The sequence below is a fragment of the Leptodactylus fuscus genome, chromosome 1 (assembly GCF_031893055.1).
Source record: "Leptodactylus fuscus isolate aLepFus1 chromosome 1, aLepFus1.hap2, whole genome shotgun sequence".
Lineage (NCBI taxonomy): Eukaryota > Metazoa > Chordata > Amphibia > Anura > Leptodactylidae > Leptodactylus > Leptodactylus fuscus.
In genome coordinates this window covers 338,193,175-338,212,180 of record NC_134265.1, presented here as the reverse complement: position 1 = coordinate 338,212,180, position 19,006 = coordinate 338,193,175, and the positions used below count along the sequence as shown (strand labels likewise).

The window sequence follows — 19,006 nt, the reverse complement described above, 5'->3', positions numbered from 1 at the left end:
TGAATTCAGAGCCAGAAGACGCCGCAGGGACGCTGCACGGAGAAGACTTCTCGGACGATCCAGCCCGACCCTCACTCGTGGACTTGGTAAGTATAATTTGATCGAATGTTGCCTACCCCTGAAACGAGCATTTTCCCCCCATAGAGTATAATAGGGTTCGATATTCGATTCGAGTAGTCGAATATTGAGGGGCTACTCGAAACGAATATCGAACATTTTACTGTTCGCTCATCTCTATTAATAATACTATAAGGCTGGAGAGGGGAGTATATATACAGAGAAAGGCCCAAACTAAATTTGAAAAAATTTGGAGAGCATGGATGGACACACCTGGCCTTCCCTCCCCGTCTCTGATTAGGAACAGATCTCTCACTTCTACTTTATCGGTTTCCTTGATCCCTTGAGTGCAATTATTGATATTGTATATTACCTTTCAAGCTCTTTTGGTTTATATTTCCACCAAGTGTCCGGTTCCCGAAAGGTTACCTTGTATTTGTGTTTCATTGCCTAAAAACATGCACAAAAACAAACAATGTCATTACCTATGTCATGTTACTTAGCCATTATTCTACAAGCAACAGGACACAATGGGGAAGATTTATTAATATGGCCTAAAAGCAAAATAGTCTTTAGTTGCCCATAGCATCCAATCACAGAGCAGCTTTCATTTTTGAGACGCAAAATACCAAATGAAAGCTGCATCGTGATTGGTTGTTATAGACTATTTTGCTTTTAAGCCCTATTAATAAATCTGCACCAAATGTATTAAAAGGGGTTATAAAGGTTTTTAAAGGGAGTCTGTCAGCAGTAAGCTGGGTATAATCTAAATCACAGTGCTATAGTCAGCTAGACCCAGGGGATAAGGGTCGGTTCTAGAGATGAGTGAGTACTATTCGAAACTGTGGTTTCGAATAGCACGCACCCATAAGGATGAATGGGTCCATTCATTCCTATGGGTGCCTGCTATTTGAAACGGGAGTTTCGAATAGTACTTGCACGCTTCAAAAACAATTTTTCTGGAAACTTTTGGGTACCCCCTCGTATATACACACACATATTGCCAAAGGGAGTAAGGTAAATTAAACTCCCTGGACAAGCCCTTTAAGACCCTTCATTCACATTAATATTGCAAAAATCCCCCTAAAAATGTCACTTTTCTATTGCAGATTTTGAATTTATGGTTCTGATAAATATCACTGACCCATAATTCTGATAACACATTTTATCCATCCTCTCTGTTCCCACACTCATAACTTTTTACATTTTATTTCAATGTAGCTTTAAGAGTCCTTGTGTTTGGTGGGTATAGAAAACTTTTTGATCAGTTTTTATTACTTGTTTTTGTTGTGAGATGATCAGAAAACATCAATTCTTGCATCTGAATTCTTGCATCTGAATGAATTGGTTTATCATGTAGAAGAAATAACACACAAAATTTTATTTTAAGTGTTGTTCTGGATGTGGGGATATCAATTGTGTGGGGTTTTTTTTATTCATTAAAAGTTTATTGAAAGTTTTAACAATTGTACAGGAGGGGAACTAGGAGTTCGGGAGAGGGGGGAGGGTAGAGAAGGGAAGGTTTATAGCGACCCCCTCCACTGGTCTCCTTTCAATGACATAGCAGGTTAGCATGAGATTAACCCAACTTCTCTGCAAGATAATACATTTGTGTAAGGGCTTGTTCACGCAGGGCAAGAGGGGGCGAATTTTGACGTGGAATCCGCCTCAAAATTTGTCCGCTCACAATAGAGGTCTATGTAGCGTTATTTTTTCCGCTAGCAGAAAAAAGAAGCGACATGACCTTTCTTCAGGCGGATTCCGCCTCAGGAAATCAATACAACTCAATGGGAGGCGGAAAAACCGCTAGTGTTTCTTTTGGCAAAAAAACGCCTCAAAAAACACCAGGTGGTTTTTTTCAAGGTCCATTCACTGTGCTGGAGGAAAAAACCTGCAACAAAAAAAAACGCTCCAAAAAAAGCTTCCTAATTCCTGAAGCGGACTTTTTCCTGACCAAATTCCTCGACCACCTTAAGGGTTAAGTTCACACGTAAATAACGTGTGGCTTATTTTGGCACCGGAAAAAAAAGCTTCCTAATTAGGAAGCTTTATTTGGACCTTGCCAAGGTTTTTTTGGAGCTTTTTTTTTTTTTGTAAAAACAGCTAACAAAAAAAAAAAAAAAAAAAAAAGGCCAGACTGTTTTCCCCTCCTGTAAAGTGAATGGGCTGAAAAAACTGCATCGCATTTTTTTGCAAAAAAAAAAAAATTGCTTATTTTTGAAAAAAAAAAAAAAAAAAAAAATGCGCGGAAAAAAACGTGCGGTTTTCGCCTCCCATTCACTTCTATTGCTTTCTTCAGGTAGAAAACGCCTGAAGAAAGGTCATGTTGCTTGAAGCACTAACATTGTATGGAGGAGGATTATGATGTGGATTCCGCTGTCAAAATCCTCCTCCATATCCCCGTGTGAACTAGCCTTAACACGTGTGAACTAGCCCTAAGGATCATTCAGAAACTGCTGCAGACTGACAAACAGTGGACAGCTATATTTCTTACTTTTACTAAGTGTTCCCTTAAGAATGATCACAAAATACAGTATGACAAGGAATATTCTCTGTAGACTGCAGAATGTCAGTGTATTACACTCACTAGGTCACCCTGGCGGGCAGTCTATCTAGTCTCCATTAAATCACACGTATTGCTAGACAAGCCTGTCTGCTGAAGGCTGCCGGTGTATACATCAGCAATTTGCTGAGCACAGTCTGAGGGTGGGAATGAGAAAACCTGCCAGGAAATGATAGGCCTACGTCTGATGTGAAGCTGCAGTCTGAAGTTCAAGGTCAGCTGGGACAATGTGCGCAAACATGTTTGGCTTCATGCCTGCCACTTTAGTTTTCACAAGCTCCTCGCATAGCAAAGCCGTGAAGAATAAATGTGAAGTGTAGCAGCAGAGTAAATGCAGATTGTAGGATATAATAGATAGTCCCTGCACAGTGCTATCCTATGGGACAGGGAAGACGGAAGTTGTATATAAGGGAAAAAGCCTTATATACAACTTCACTTCTCTGTCACAATCCAAGGTGTGGGCAATGCCTCAGGTGTAACACCTACTAAAAAACACAAATCCACAAGTACTAGGTGGAGCAGTGGCAAAAGGTTTGGCTTAAGGTGCCAACATACAGGAGATAAATGTTGACCCAAGTGGGACTGGCCAACCATGTGTCATGAAAAAAGATTGTTCTTTTGGCCTCCAGCAGTATATATTGGCCTCCGGCAGTATATAGTGGGCTCTTATTTTCATTCTACAGTTTCTACAACATAAGGAGAATGTAAGACACTGTATATACTTCTATATACTTGTGACTAGCTGGCTGTATTACTGCAGGCAGGATATTAGTCACAGACAGTAAGCAGCTTTCTTTTTTGTGCTCGGATTTCTCTTTTCTTGTGTCAGGGATGGTTTGGGCTGAATCATGTCCTGTCTTTACAGTCCTATGTCCCTGGATCTCCTAAATTATGTTCTCTTGGTATTTTTTTTCAATTATTTGACATGTTACTCCTGGCAGAATTACATGTACATAAACCAGTAGTAGTAGTAATGGATAGGGGAGGGAGCAGACTGCTCCGTACTGTACACACCCACAGCCTTAGGCTCGGTTCACATCTGCGTTGGGGAATTCTGTTTCCCTCTCGTCATGAGAAATGTGGAGAGAAAAGCGCAGCAAGGAGAATTTTTCTCTCTGCATTTTTTGTGCGGAAACCATACAGACCCCATTACAGTCTATTTCTAAAGTAACCGATTTTTTATGCGGATTAGGCTTCTGTTTGCCGGACCCCCTGAACGGTAACCCAAGCCTAAGACAGAAATGCAAACTGTGTTACAGCCGTAACTGGGCTTCTACCAGCAAGAAAACTGATAGGACGCCCTGTATAACGGTAGTACAGAGTGCCCAGCAAGACCTTGCAAATATTTCAACTTCTCATGAAATCTGAGGCACCTCTTAAGTGTTTGTAGAGTAAACCCGCTAAGTAATAAAGTTCTGTTATTACAGCAGCCTGTGCGCTGGTTCAGGCCGTCTACAGAGTTCAAGCAACTAAAGCAGAGGATGGGGGAGGAATAAGTGACAAGTGTAATGTGAGCTAGCGTCTTCTAGAGGGAGTGAGAGCGACTGGGCTGCCCTGTATCTGTAACACGGCAGACAGGGCTAACTTCCCTAAAATGACCCTGAGGGAAAGGTCTAAAGCTCTGCCATGTCTGGCAAAGCATCAAACTTTTAGTTTTGAGTTACAAATACTAAACAGAATACGTCTATATGGTTGTGGCCTTCGGCAGTATACACTGGTATAATAGAATAACACACTGTGCTATTCCATATGCCGCTTTCATAGATGTGACGGTCTGTGTGTGAGCTGGGTTTACCCTATGCTGAGAGACAGGCTCTTAGCACTATAGCGATCTAGGCTAGGAGTCCCTATACTATCCTGTAGTGATGTCAGTCCAGGACACTACATAGAAAAGAGGCAAGGACTCCTAGTCTGATAGATAACTCTAATGCTAGGAGTCCATCTCTCAGCATGGTGTACAAGCCGCTAATCTGATCAAACCATAAAAACATATACGGCACCTGTAAGAGTGAAGGATTCGACTCAGTGCTATCCATTATACAGCTCAAATCACTGCCGAAAAATCCCCCCTAAAATAGCTGTGAAAATGTCATCTTCAATGTCTTCCGCTGCAGGCTTGTAACTTGTAGCAGAGCAGACTGCGCAGGCGCACAGGTCACGGGAAAATGGCCGCTTGCACAGTATTGTTAGTGGCCATTTTCCCGTGGCCTGTGTGCCTGCGCAGTCTGCTCTGCTAGGTTACGAGCCTGCACCGGAACAAGACAATGAATATGAAGTGGCAGACGAAGAAGGAGGCGGCGCTGGAGACACATCTCTGACAGCGGTGGGGACGCCCCCATCGCTATTTGAGTGCTGGGGTCCGCCCCCATCGCTGCGAGAGAACTCATTTGCATACCGGCAAAAAACAAAATTTCTGAGGAACGGCGCGGCGGAGACCACGTCTAAAGGTAAGACATGAATAACCTTTCTAAGGGTGCATTCACACTGAGTAAACGCTAGCTTATTCTGAACGTAAAACACGTTCAGAATAAGCGGCGTCTAAAGCAGCTCCATTCATTTCTATGGGAGCGGGGATACGAGCGCTCCCCATAGAAATGAATGGGCTGCTTCTTTCACTCCGTGCAGTCCCATTGAAGTGAATGGGGAGTGCCGGCGTATACGGCAAGCTCTGCTCATGCCGGAGCGTACACGCCGGCACTCCCCATTCACTTCAATGGGACTGCACGGAGTGAAAGAAGCAGCCCATTCATTTCTATGGGGAGCGCTCGTATCCCCGCTCCCATAGAAATGAATGGAGCTGCTTTAGACGCCGCTTATTCTGAACGTGTTTTACGTTCAGAATAAACTAGCGTTTACTCAGTGTGAATTCACCCTAAAGGCTGGCGCTATATAAATAAAATGTATTATTATTATTATTATTATTATTATTATTATTATTATTAAAGGCTATTCCGACGACTTTTATCCACAAAAAAAAAGTTTTAATGGTAGAATCCCTTTAAATACAATCTCCCAGTTTCTTGTGCTGGGCATCTCAGGAGGGATCAATGGTCCTATCATTTCCACTTTCCATACCATCTTCTGAATAACACTCTTATAAGGTATGCCAACAAACACCATCCAACATTGCTTGAACTAATTGGTGGCCAAATAAGTTTGCAACATGACTCGCTGCTCAATACTATACACCAGCATACGGATGAGAAGTCAAGTGACTGAGTATAGGGGGCACAGGGTATGTATCTGGAAGTCGCAAATGTAGGCCTAATGTTGCAGCGGCTGTCTGGTGCCTACCTCCTCTGCTTCAACACAGGGGTAACCCGGCTTATTTGAAGCTTTATAAACTGAGTATCCCATTGCATGTTGTTTTGCTCAGATTGCTTCGTACTAGTGAGAGTTATTAAAGAATATTCAGGTCCTCTTTCAGGTGAATCTCCATGTACAGTACAGACCAAGTTTGGACACACCTTCTGATTCAAAGAGTTTTCTGAATTTTCATGAATATGAAGATTGTTGATTCACACTGAAGGCATCAAAACTATGAATTCTCACATGTGGAATTATATACTTAACAAAATAGTGTGAAAGAACTGAAAATCTGTCTTATTCTCGATTCTTCAAAGTAGCCACCTTTTGCTTTGATTCCTGCTTTGCACACTCTTGGCATTTTCTTGATGAGCCACAAGAGGTAGTCACCGGAAATGGTTTTCACTTCACAGGTGTGCCCTGTCAGGTTTAATAAGTGGGATTTCTTGCCTTATAAATGGGGTTGGGACCATCAGTTGTGTTGTGCAGAAGTCAGGTGGATACACAGCTGATAGTCCTACTGAATAGACGGTTAGAATTTGTATTATGGCAAGAAAAAGCAGATAAGTAAAGAAAAACGAGTGGCCATCATTACTTTAAGAAGTGAAGGTCAGTCAGTCTGAAAAATTGGGAAAACTTTGAAAGTGTCCCCAAGTGCAGTTGCAAAAACCATCAAGCGCTACAAAGAAACTGGCTCACATGAGGACCGCCCCAGGAAAGCAAGACCAAGAGTCTCCTCTGCTGCGGAGGATAAGTTCATCGAGTCACCAGCCTCAGAAATCGCAGGTTAACAGCAGCTCAGATTAGAGACCAGGTCAATGCCACACAGAGTTCTAGCAGCAGACACATCTCTACAACAACTGGTAAGAGGAGACTTTGTGCAGCCGCCGGCCTTCATGGTAAAATAGCTGCTAGAAAACCACTGCTAAGGACAGGCAACAAGCAGAAGAGACTTGTGTGGCTAAAGAACACAAGGAATGGACATTAGACCAGTGGAAATCTGTGCTTTGGTCTGATGAGTCCAAATTTGAGATCTTTGGTTCCAACCACCGTGTCTTTGTGCGACGCAGAAAAGGTGACCGGATGGATTCTACATGCCTGGTTCCCACTGTGAAGCATGGAGGAGGAGGTGTGATGGTGGGGGGGTGCGTTTAGTTGGACCATCATTCATTTTTCAACAAGACAATGACCCCAAACACCTCCAGGCTGTGTAAGGGCTATTTCACCAAGAAGGAGAGTGATGGGGTATTACGCCAGATGACCTGGCCTCAACAGTCACCAGACCTGAACCCAATCAAGATGGTTTGGGGTGAGCTGGACCGCAGAGTGAAGGCAAAAGAGCAAACAAGTGCTAAGAATCTCTGGGAACTCCTTCAAGGCTGTTGAAAGACCATTTCAGGTGACTACCTCTTGAAGCTGTGTATCCACCTGACTTCTGCACAACACAAATGATGGTCCCAACCCCATTTATAAGGCAAGAAATCCCACTTATTAATCCTGACAGGGCACACCTGTGAAGTGAAAACCATTTCAGGTGACTACCTCCTGAAGCTCATCAAGAGAATACCAAGAGTGTGTAAAGCAAGAATCAAAGCAAAAGGTGGCTACTTTGAAGAACCGAGAATATAAGACAGATTTCCAGTAGTTTCACACTTTTTTTGTTAAGTATATAATTCCACATGTGGTAATTCATAGTTTTGATGCCTTCCGTGTGAATCTACAATTGTCATAGTCATGACAACACAGAAAACTCTTTGAATCAGAAGGTGTGTCCAAACTTTTGGTCTGTACTGTATATGCAGACAGATAGATAGATAGATAGATAGATAGATAGATAGATAGATAGATAGATAGATTCCTCTATATATTAGAAAATCACTGAAATATTAGCAATCTAACATATCTCCATTTGCATTGGCATAATGCACATGTAGACCAGCTGGGAATTTTAATTGCCTGAAGCTTCCCCGGTAGTAGACACCAGCCAGCTTTCAGCAGAGATTTCTTGTCGCCCTTCAAGGTTACTGTCAGAATACAAGCACTTGTGATGCAAGTGGTTCAGGTAATAAGAGTATACTAAGGGAAAGATAGGGGACTGCTATATTACATTATTATACTTATCAATAGATTTCTCAGCTAGATCTAATATTTATATTCAGCAATAAAAGGATCCCTATAAAACAGGACAGAGACAGAATCCTAAGGTTAAGTTCAGATCGGGTTTTATGGATTGGAACGGTTCCGATCCAAAAGCTGGGTAGCCGCGACTGAAAGCCGCGGCACTGCACCGGCATCCAGCCACGCACTCCGCTCCAGATTAGACCCAATGAATGGGCCTAGTCCTGAGGAGGGAGTGTCTTCAGGCCGAATTGCGAGGCGACTCGCCTGAAGAATGAGCACCTCGCTTCTTTTTTCCAGGAGCTGCTTTGTTCCGGCTCCCAGAAAAAACTCCTGAGCGGCTCCCAATTGATTTCAATGATAGCCATCTTTTGGGTCAGCATTTTGACGCGGATATGGCCTCAAAATCCTGACCAAAAATCTCTGCGTGAACTTACCCTAAGACGGTACTCAGCTCTACTCGGCGGCAAAGCTCTATCAAGACTTGGTCTTGAGGTAAGGTAAAATGGACTACGATTACTAATACAGTAAAATTTCAGTAGCTTTTATAGAATGTGCACAGCTATAATAGGCCAAACTTACAGAAGAGTTTGCAGGTAGTCAAAAAAAAAAAAAAAAAGTCTTAAAAATACAGTTCCCACCTCTGAACAAGGACCCCAGTTCAACCCCAACAGGGACCCCAGTCCACAAGTGGAATATAGGAATCCAACAGCCATGTAAGTTTCCTCTAATTCTTGAGGTGTTTCCCAAAAGTGGGACCTGCATCTATAAGACATCATGACTAGAAATGAGCGAGAACTATTCGAAATGGCCGTTTCGAATAGCACGCACCCATAGGAATGAATGGAAGCGGCAAGCAAGCACGCACTTCGCCAGGGGCCGGCCGCTTAACCCCCTGCGTGCCGGCTGCTTCCATTCATTCCTATGGGTGTGTGCTATTTGAAACGGCCGTTTCGAATAGTACTCGCTCATCTCTAGTCATGACATCAACATCAGACTTTTTAGTGATGTAAAATTTTGCTTCATTCAAGCCAAAAAGGAGCCTAAAATGGCCATGTGAAAGCACCCGAACACATAAGATATAAGCAATTGTATAGATGTACTTAACCTGCACAGATCTTACATATTACCACTTACACCATTATAAATGACAGACACATTTCATGAAAACAGAAATTTGACAATTAATGTATTAAGCAATTCTGACCAGAGAAACATATGGCTTCATTTCCCATCCTTGTAAATTGGTATTGTCAATAATGATAGGTGAGACTTTCTTCTCAAAGGCGTCTTTGGCTAAAATACACAAGTAAACAGTGTGATGAATTTACACCCACGGACTGCACAAGAATAAAAATACAACCCATGGACAGTGCTGGCTATTTGTTTTCAGCATGGGAACTGCATCTGTCTCTATTACCTTCACATGTCCTGGGGGAGGGGAGAAGGGACAACTAACACTTATTATTTACTATTCATTATATACTAGGAGATAAAAAAAAAAAAAGCTTACATGCATTAAACAAAAAAAATTGAAAAGCAGACTTGCAGAATTTGTATTGTCCATTTAACTATGCAAGTTATACGTAAAACCATAAAGGTGGGAAATCAGGTGACCAATCACGGCCATTCATGACAATAACTACTGTATCTATGAAGCACCAAACTGAATACAGACGACATTCTACAAATCACATGCAAAACTTGTTTAGTTGTTTATATCTTCCGGATTTACAAGAAGGCTACAAAGGAGGGAGCAAACACTGGTGACAAGTTGTTGTTTTTAGCATATTTGAAGTCATGTTGAATTAAATTGTGAACCCTATGTGGCACAGCGGCTGACCAGGTCTCTAAAGCGTTTCAGAATATGTTGGCACTATATAAGAGAAATAAATAAAATACTGTCCAGGGACAGAAATAGACTTGACAGGCTGATCAGAAGGGCCAGCTCTGTCCTGGGGGGCCCCCTGGACCCAGTACAGGTGGTGGGAAACAGAAGGAAACTGTGCGTGGTGACCTCCATGCTGGAGAACAAATCCCACCCCATGTATGGGACCTTGATGGCACTTGGCAACACTGTAAGTGACCGACTGCTGCACCCCAAGTGTGAGAAGGAGCGCTATCAGAAGTTTTCCTCCCTGCTGTGGTTAGGCTGTATAACCAACACTGAGCTAAGCGAAGATCATTCCATACGGAGAACTGAAAGATCCTTAAGTTGTGATATCTCTCTTCCTCTTACTATTTTTTATTTTTACTTTTATCTGTACCTAATGTCACTGTAACGCCTCTCCTGAGGAGCTTTTGTATTTGTATATTGTATTATCTATGCTGCTGTAACACTGAATTTCCCCATGATAGAACTATTTAAAGGATTATCTTATACCAGTTATTATACACGTATGACACAGAACAAGTTTGTTGTACCTCGCTTATAATTCCACTCATGAGCCTCTCCCAGACACGACACATCAAACTGGTATTCACCGTTCAGGCAGAAGTAATCGTCGGTGCTCAGAATCACTCCTGTTGGATTCTGCTCTAGTAATAACCTGGAAGACAAGGAGGTTTTCTATTATATGTATGAAGAATTCCTAATAAATGAAAGGTTAATAAACAGTTGAACCCATTGAGGATGGGGGGATTTTACAAGTACTTCGAAAGTTAGTATAAGCATGTAAACAGAACACAATGTCTATATTTTATGATAAAAAAATATGCAAATCTATTCTCCAGGATGTAATTAGGAGAACAGTGCCTCTGTATGCCGCCCTCTAGAGGGCAGCCCCCTTAACATCATGCACGACTCAGTTACTAAGCCTACTAACATGATGCGGAGTTTATTGCCAAATTAGTATTTCTATTCCAAAAGGAACAGATTCCCAGCTATGGACAGCGCTGTTTCTGTCTTTTAGACCTCTTCAGCATAGCGCAGGGATACTGATTTGGAAGAGTGAGAGACTATAGACCAGGGTCAGGGGATAATCGTACACATTACAGAGAGTGTTTGCCTACATAGGTGTATGGAGACTTACAAGTCATTCCTGCTCCGCTAGGGATTCTGGGTAAAAAATATGCAAATCTATATTTTATGATCTATATAGTATAATCAATGAGAGATTTAAAGGTAGGACAACACTTTTAATGACAATGATAACATAGGTTACCTTGCTAATGTAGATTTTCCACAGCCTGGTGCTCCCCTCAGAAGGACTAGCACCTTTCCTACAAACGGGGTCACTTTTTTGGAGCCTTGAAGAGTGCTCGGAGTCTTATTTATGGGTTTCACATGCTGAGTATTCCAATGGGTTGGAGAAAAATTATTAAAATTCCAGACAAAAGAAGGAGGAGGAGAGTTATAGCAAACGCCTGCACCAGGCTCTGTTCTACCCGCTACACATGGCCACTGTATGGGATTTACAGCCACGGGTGTAATGAATGACGGATTCATGTTGGATATTGGATAAAAGGAGGATGCCATAGGATTCCACTTTATTTCACACTTTGGAGGTTTCACATTTGACGTCGCTGATGTTGGTCCGCTACGTTGTTGGTCTACTTCTGTAGGTTTCTGAATACTCCCAAGCTTTTCTTGGGAATTTGTGGGTCCATAAGCAGAACAATTTGGAGAGCTGAAAATGGGATCTGTTCCCGTTTTGCAACCCGTTTCTACGTCTGCCGACTCACTTGTTTCAGGGTCACCCATATCTATTTTATATTCAGTAGTTACAAAGTCTGGATCCAAGCCACCTACGTCACCTTCTCTGTGAAGATCTGCTTTGGACTGATTTGTGTGGAATGAGGTATTGTGGATGGACGCTGTCTGATCCAGCTCAGGCTTCACGATATCATGAAGCAACGCGATGTCCTCACATTGTAAGGGTTCTGCATTGTTTAAGCCATACTTATCGAGTGCTTCATCCAGCAATGTATCCAAGTCATTACAGACACTCTCACCCATATAGGAGGCCGTTTCCTGGCCATCTATTTGATCAGGCACATCTTGAAAAAATTCTGGATCCTGTGATTCAATCTGGAAGTCATCCAGGAACGAGGCAACCTTAGCAAAACCTGTTGACTCCTTAGAATTCCCTTTAGCAGATGTTGATAGTTCCAAGAGGTAGTCCATCACTATTTCAACTAGGAATAAAACCAGAAACATACAATAGGAGATACAATCTTACCGCAATCTTGCTTACAGGCTCATAGCCATGGTCACTGGAGGCCACGTACTCTATTGCAAGGTTTCTTACCTTCTTTATATTCACTGAGCACCATCTCAACCAAGGATGGGTCAAGGTTGGGGAACATCTCACACATATTGGTAAACACATCCTCTCTGTTATTGTTCATGGCTGGGAGACGGGGCAGGCCAGCCAAGGAAGATGGGATGTCGGTGATGGAAACCCTTCTTTTAGGACTTGCAGATAAACTCTTTCTTTTTCTAGGCATTTTGTCTTGTATGTTCTCCGGTTTCATTTATTTTCCATTGTTAATATCTCTATACGCCTGGAAAAGTAAGTGCGAGAAACGTCAGCAAACAGAAACAGACTACTGTAGAGGATTTATGTATGAAATGTGCAAAAAGTTATATGTAGATCAAGAAATTACACAATGTAGCATCAAACATCCAGACACTAAATATTCTGTGGTCGTTACATTTTGCCAAGCAATATTACAAGGGTCTCTAGGAGTTAAAGGGGTATCCATGCTTTTTTTTTATTTTATTTTTTTATTATTATTTTAAGGAAAAGTCATCAATATTACAATTCCTGGAAACCTAGTAAAGACTATAACTATACTCACGTCTGTAACCCCTAACCAGTCTCTGCTTACTACCTCCATCATTCACATGGCCATTATATACCATACACGACTGTCAAGGCCTATGACTGGGTGTGGCAGGAACATGAAACATTTACAGCAATTCATTGGTGCAATAAGTGCAGAGACCAGCAGGGAACACCCAAGGGGCAGAGAACTGAAGAACTGAGTATAGCTTTCTTAATATTGTTATCCATTCTCTGCTCTTGGCTATATTTTTATCAATTCTAGAAAACCCCAGTAAACGCATTGAAATCTTTTCTAAGAATACCGTATATACTCGAGTATAAGCCGACCCGAATATAAGCCGAGACCCCTAATTTTACCACAAAAAACTGGGAAAACTTATTGACTCCGACGCCTGCGCAGTTGGCTCTGCCAGTGAGACACCAGCAAAGCTGAGTGCATTGAACTACAAGAGCAAGAGCGTCCTCCCAAAAATGGCCACCGGCTGGCATGTGCAGTCGGCTCTGCTGGTGTCTCACTGGCAGAGCCAACTGCTCAGGCGTCGGAGGTGACGCAGGAAGAAGACAACAGAGAAGGGGAGGATCCAGCCAAAGATAGAGGCGTTGCAGGATCATGTTCTCGAGCAGCAGTGGGGACGCCCCAATCGCATTTTCAGTGCTGGGGCCCGCCCCCATCGCTGCCAGAGAACTAATTTGCATACCGGTAAAAACCGGTATTTCTAAGGAACGGCGCGGCGGAGATCACATCTAAAGGTAAGAGACGAATAGCCTTTCTAAAGACTATTCCGACGTCTTATCCACAAAAAAAGATGTTTTAATGGTAGAATCCCTTTAAAGCTATTCCTACGTGTTATGAAAAAAAGGGTATCCAATGATAGGATCCCTTTAACAGGCGCGTCTAAACTAACACGTGTGCACGACATTGAACAAGGAGGTGCGCCTACATCATATACAGACAGCCCAGTAAAACTAGTTTAAATAAAAGGTGAACCTGCATAAAATGTGGCCAAAAAAGGGGCAGATGATAAATAACCCCCAATGGGGTGAATCATTGTGCACCACAAACCACAGCTTGAGCGACTAAAAAACAGGAGTTGCAGGAGGTTTCTCTGTTCAATGGGAAATGTGGGTGCGGGAGGTTATCGACTAGGATGGAAAATGCTATGTGGACCAGGACTAGAGAAGCACAGTATACATTCATGGGACACTGCCCATAGTAAATATGTTAAGCTTGAGTACACACTGAGCAGTATATAAACTACATGCTTCATGAACAGCCTGGTACACATATACACTGACAAAAAACAGAGCATAAAGCTAGCCATATACCTACCTTAGAAGTAGGCTAAATGCATGTTCACCTAAGAAATATAAGAGTCTTCAGAAGGTGATACCTTTTTTAATGGCTAACTCATAATGATGCCAGATTATAACGTTTCAAAGCTCTTTGGCTTCTTCTTCAGATATAACTAAAACCAATTTCTGAAGGCTGCATATTTATATACAACAGGACACATAGGGATAAGATTTCAGGAGGGAGGGGGAAGAGGCTTATTAGTATATAAATGTAAACAATTCACAGTTCCCAGGTTCTTATCTTTATGGCTAAGTTCAGTGATTTGTATAGAATGTCATGAACCCATGTGAGACATTCATTCCATTCTCCAGAGTCTTGAATAGGGTCATGCTCTTGTACTCATAAATCTGTCTGTTTCCTTGATTTAAAATTCCCTCTTAAAACCAAAATTTTCATGTCATTGGTTATATTATGATTTTCATTGCAGAAATGTTTTGGCACGGGAAGGTCCATCCTTTGTTCTCTAATTGTATGGTGATGTGAATTAATTCTCATTCTAAGCTGCTGTCCGGTCTCTCCAACATACAGATTTTCGGTGGAACATTTGGTGTACATTATTAAATACACTACATTAGGTGTGTTACAGGTGAACGTACCTGGGATTTCACCTAAGGGCATTCTGATTCCCACACATGTAAATCTATACATACACACACACACACACACACACACACACACACATAATTTGACTAAGTACATCAAAGTAAGTCTCATCAATTGAAAGAAATGAGTAAATTGGTGAAAGATGCCTCTGCAGCAGCTCCCACCCCCCCAAGAACAAAATGATCGGACCCTAGAATTCAACATACCAAACTATTCTTCCCCCCACATCAAAGGGGTCAAGACAAAACCATTTAATAATAGCCATCCCTATAAAATGATGTAAGAAAAGCCGTTACCGTCCAGCACTGAGCGACTTTCCTGCAAATTCATCTCTGGCAAAGTTACTTTTTCTAGCAACTCTTATCAGTTCAAGGTCTTCTGTGCAGAGTATCAGCAGCAAGCACTCACCCTTCAGTGTTAACCCCTCCATGTTCATGAAGAAGGATACAGATAGCTGATAACTCTTTGGGGGAATTCATTAAGACTGATATGCAGAATATCTGAAGCTAACTGGGCCTAAATTATCAAGAACCTCCGGCATCTTAATAATTGAGATGAGCTGCCGTACTCCAGAGTGGAGCTTTACACCTGTCAGGAACCAGCAGAGATTTCAACTATAAGTCATGTCAGCTTTCTGGTCAAGGCATCCCTGCCCTGGACTGCGGTGAACACAACACATAAAGAGGGAAATGGCGCATCTCTGGCGCAAAGAAGTGTGCGCCACAACTATTTCTATGTACACCTTTGTCCTGGTGTACAAGGAAAAATAAATCCCCCTTAATGTATAATAACATTATGCGCCATACATGTACGGTATATTGTGTGGGTGGCAGGGGCACAGAAACTAAACAACGCTATTTAACCCCATAAATGCTGCCTATTGAAACGTAGACTGTGAGCCCCACAATGTACATTTTTCCCTTTCAGTATGTCTTTGGAATATGGGATGAAAATCCACGCAAGCACAGGGAGAACATACAAACTCCTTGCAGATGTTTTTTTGCCCATGGCAGGATTCAAGCCCAGGACTCCAGCGCTGCAAGGCTGCAGTGCTAACCACTGAGCCACCACATGGCCCCCCCCTAAAGAAGACCTTTCTTGTCCTCTGACAACACTGGTATTAAAAACCACTTGAACGTGAACAGGGCACTAAATTCAGCTCAGCTTTATCAGAATGAACCAGATGTTAGATATTGGGGCTATTAGCTTCATCACAGATATCCCTACACCATCAGCAGGGAGGGCTTTACAGCGGCATTGCTATAGTACAAGGCTATGGAAGAGTATGGTCAATGGGACACTCCTCACAGAACAATAATGACACTAAACTGGAAGCCACGCTTTTTGGCAGTGGAGGGATATTAGTGTCGAAACTAAGTCAGCGCATGGTCAGCTTCCTAGCAGTATATAACACTGCCAATGTCAGAAGACATAAAACGTCCTTTTTACAGGGAGTCTGTCCCAGAAAACTCAATAGCAAACCAGTTACAATGCAACGGAAGAGGCTCTATGTTGTGCACTTCATATTCTTAGATAGTCCAATAGATTCAGCGTGTTCTTGAAAATTGAATATTGAAATGGAATGGGTGCTTACACGAGGGGCCCCGGCCTAAAGGGGTTTTTGAGATGATTACATTGATGGCATATCGTAAAGATATGTGGGGATCAGCAACCCTGCCAATAAGCTGACAGAAGAGGGCCATATGGTGGCTCAGTGGTTAGCACTGCAGCCTTGCAGCGCTGGAGTCCTGGTGTTCAAATCCTGCCAAGGGCATAAAACCATCTGCAAGGAGTTTGTATGTTCTCCCCGTGTTTGTATGGATTTCCATCCCATATTCCAAAGACTTACTGATAGGGAAAAATGTACATTGTGAGCCCTATGGGGGCTGACAGAAGAGGCTGTGGCAGTCAGGCAAACACTGCACAATGTAGCAGCTGTGCCTGGTATTGCAACTGCATCTTATTCAATTGAATGAACTAAGCAGTAGGACCATTAGACTGCTGACATGACATCAAAGTCACTAAAAGGAAGTTAAATCAGCAGATCGGTTGGGAGTGCCAGGAGTCGGGCACTCACCAATCTGATATTGATGAATGGGATTAGTCACAAACATAAGTGAAGATCACACTGGTAAGTAAAGGATCTCCCACTGACACCAATGTTCAGAATGAAGGGGTTGTCCACAGGTTCTATTCCTGTCCTATTTTGCGGCCCGTGCTTCCATGGCTCCTACTCATTTAATTAAAAGAGCTGTGGAAGCAGAGCCTGTGCATGGGCAGCACACAGGGACACCCCCATGTTCCCTGTGCTTTTAATACATGGCATTCTGGTTGCATAACGGACATCCGTAACTGGCCTAAGGCTAAAGTCCCACATACAGAAAAAAAATACAGCGTTTTTCTTCCCTTTCTAAATCTATAGGGAAAAACATTTGGGTTACCCCGCAAATATAATTGACTTGCTGCGTTTTTGAAAAAAATGCCACAATGTGAACATGGGATTAACCAAAATCTCTAAAAATTCACCTTGCTGGTCCTGTATAAGCCAGCGGTTTTATTCAGCTGCCAATGGGACCTTAACCTAAAGGGGGCTAAAAGCTGTGCAGGTCATTAATAAGAAATCATTGGGGTCCTACACTGATCAGCTGTTTGAGGGGGTCAGAGCTTACAGGGCTATTCCCATGTATATAATCATATTTATATTTGTAGATAATTAATAGTTAAACATTTTTGAAAATATAAGTAATTAAAAATTCTGCAAAGTTTTAAAGATTTTCTCTAACCATCTTAGTGGTGACAGTCTGTTATCTTGATCGGTTGCCAATGGTTATGACCACATATGCAGAAACTTTCTATGGTCTGGGACTTGTCAGGAACCCGGCTATGATTTCCTTATTGTCGCTGGGGTATCAGTCAGGGACATTACATGACTTATTTTCTAACCTTAGAAAGTTCCTGCATTCATGGTCGTATCAAGACAACAGACTGTAACCACGATATTTATAGAAAATCTTTAAAACTCTGCAAAATGTTTAATTACTTATATTTGCAAAAATGTTTAACTTTTAATTATCTACAAATTTAAAAATAATTATGGACATGGGAATACCCCTTTAAGCAAGCCCAGTGACCCTTTCACGGTTTACACGACCATAGCTTTTATCCACTATTGGACACCCATTCATTTCAATGGGCCCATACACATGCCGGTAGTTATTGCAGCATTGTCCAGGCCGTACACAAGGACCACAAATTAAGAAGCAGGTCTCATTTGTGGCCACGTTTGCAGCACATACACATGTGGGGGGCCGTACAAGTCTGATCACAAATGGCTTGCGGATGTGTTTTTTGTGGATCAGTATTTGTGGTGGAGCGCATGTAGCCCCATGTTGACCCTGTGTTCCATTCACTTTTTTAAACCGGTTTCTGTTAGGGAATGTTCACTTACATGAATGGGGTTTTATGGATTTCGGTGGTCACCATACATATTAACAAGCCAATCCTATGAGTCACTCTTACAGCAGGAGCAATCGGTGTATTTTGGTAAGGGATATGCAATGAAGTCCACATGAACATTTCCAGGGGCCATTGTTTATAAGTAGACTCTGCACTTTGGCCATGCATGTGGCGGTGGAATGCTACAGTGATAAACAACATGTTACTTTCTGTGAACAAATTAGTGCCTGTGTCTATATGGATTTAGTGGAAACCTGACACAAATTCAGAGATCACTTCTCCTATACATCTCCCCCAGCAGTGTGTGAGCAGCAGTGCTCTCCATACACAGTTAGGAGTAAGTTACTCTCTGGACTACAAGTCCCACAATCCTCTGCAGGACACCTCCGCTCCTTATTACCTCATACACCGGGCACTCCGCCCCCTCCCGCCTCGCCGTTTCCACCTACCGACATATCCACCGAACAGGAAGAGCAGCAAACAACACACTGAAGCAAAACCACGTGACTTCACGTACATAACAAAGTGAGGCGTGCAGGGGCGGACAACAACAACGCGCTCACCGCTGCTCATTACTGCCGAGCGCCCCCGTGTGGCCCGGAGGGCTTCGCTCAGCGCGCTCCATGTTTCCTGCTCCCTATAGATCCTGCTACTCCCTGCTTGTCCATTACCATAAAAGTAGTCAGACCAGTTTCAGGCTAAGGGTGTAGTTTCTGGTTTTCTTCCAGGGTGTGAATATTCATGAGCAGAGGTCTATAG

General features: G+C 42.5%; 1 protein-coding gene across 1 annotated transcript in view; it reads right to left on the bottom strand.

Moving 5' to 3' along the window:
* Positions 1-18,777, bottom strand: part of N4BP2 (NEDD4 binding protein 2) — a 41,002-nt gene extending 22,225 nt beyond the window's left edge. Inside the window, exons 1-6 of the mRNA XM_075261399.1 lie at positions 18,648-18,777; positions 12,295-12,550; positions 11,209-12,181; positions 10,469-10,593; positions 9,252-9,340; positions 431-507 (exon numbers count right to left, since the gene is read on the bottom strand). Coding sequence (XP_075117500.1) covers positions 431-507; positions 9,252-9,340; positions 10,469-10,593; positions 11,209-12,181; positions 12,295-12,520 — 1,490 coding nt within the window. The 5' untranslated portion in view covers positions 12,521-12,550; positions 18,648-18,777. The remainder of the gene's footprint in view (positions 1-430; positions 508-9,251; positions 9,341-10,468; positions 10,594-11,208; positions 12,182-12,294; positions 12,551-18,647) is intronic.
* Positions 18,778-19,006: the final 229 nt, after the last annotated feature.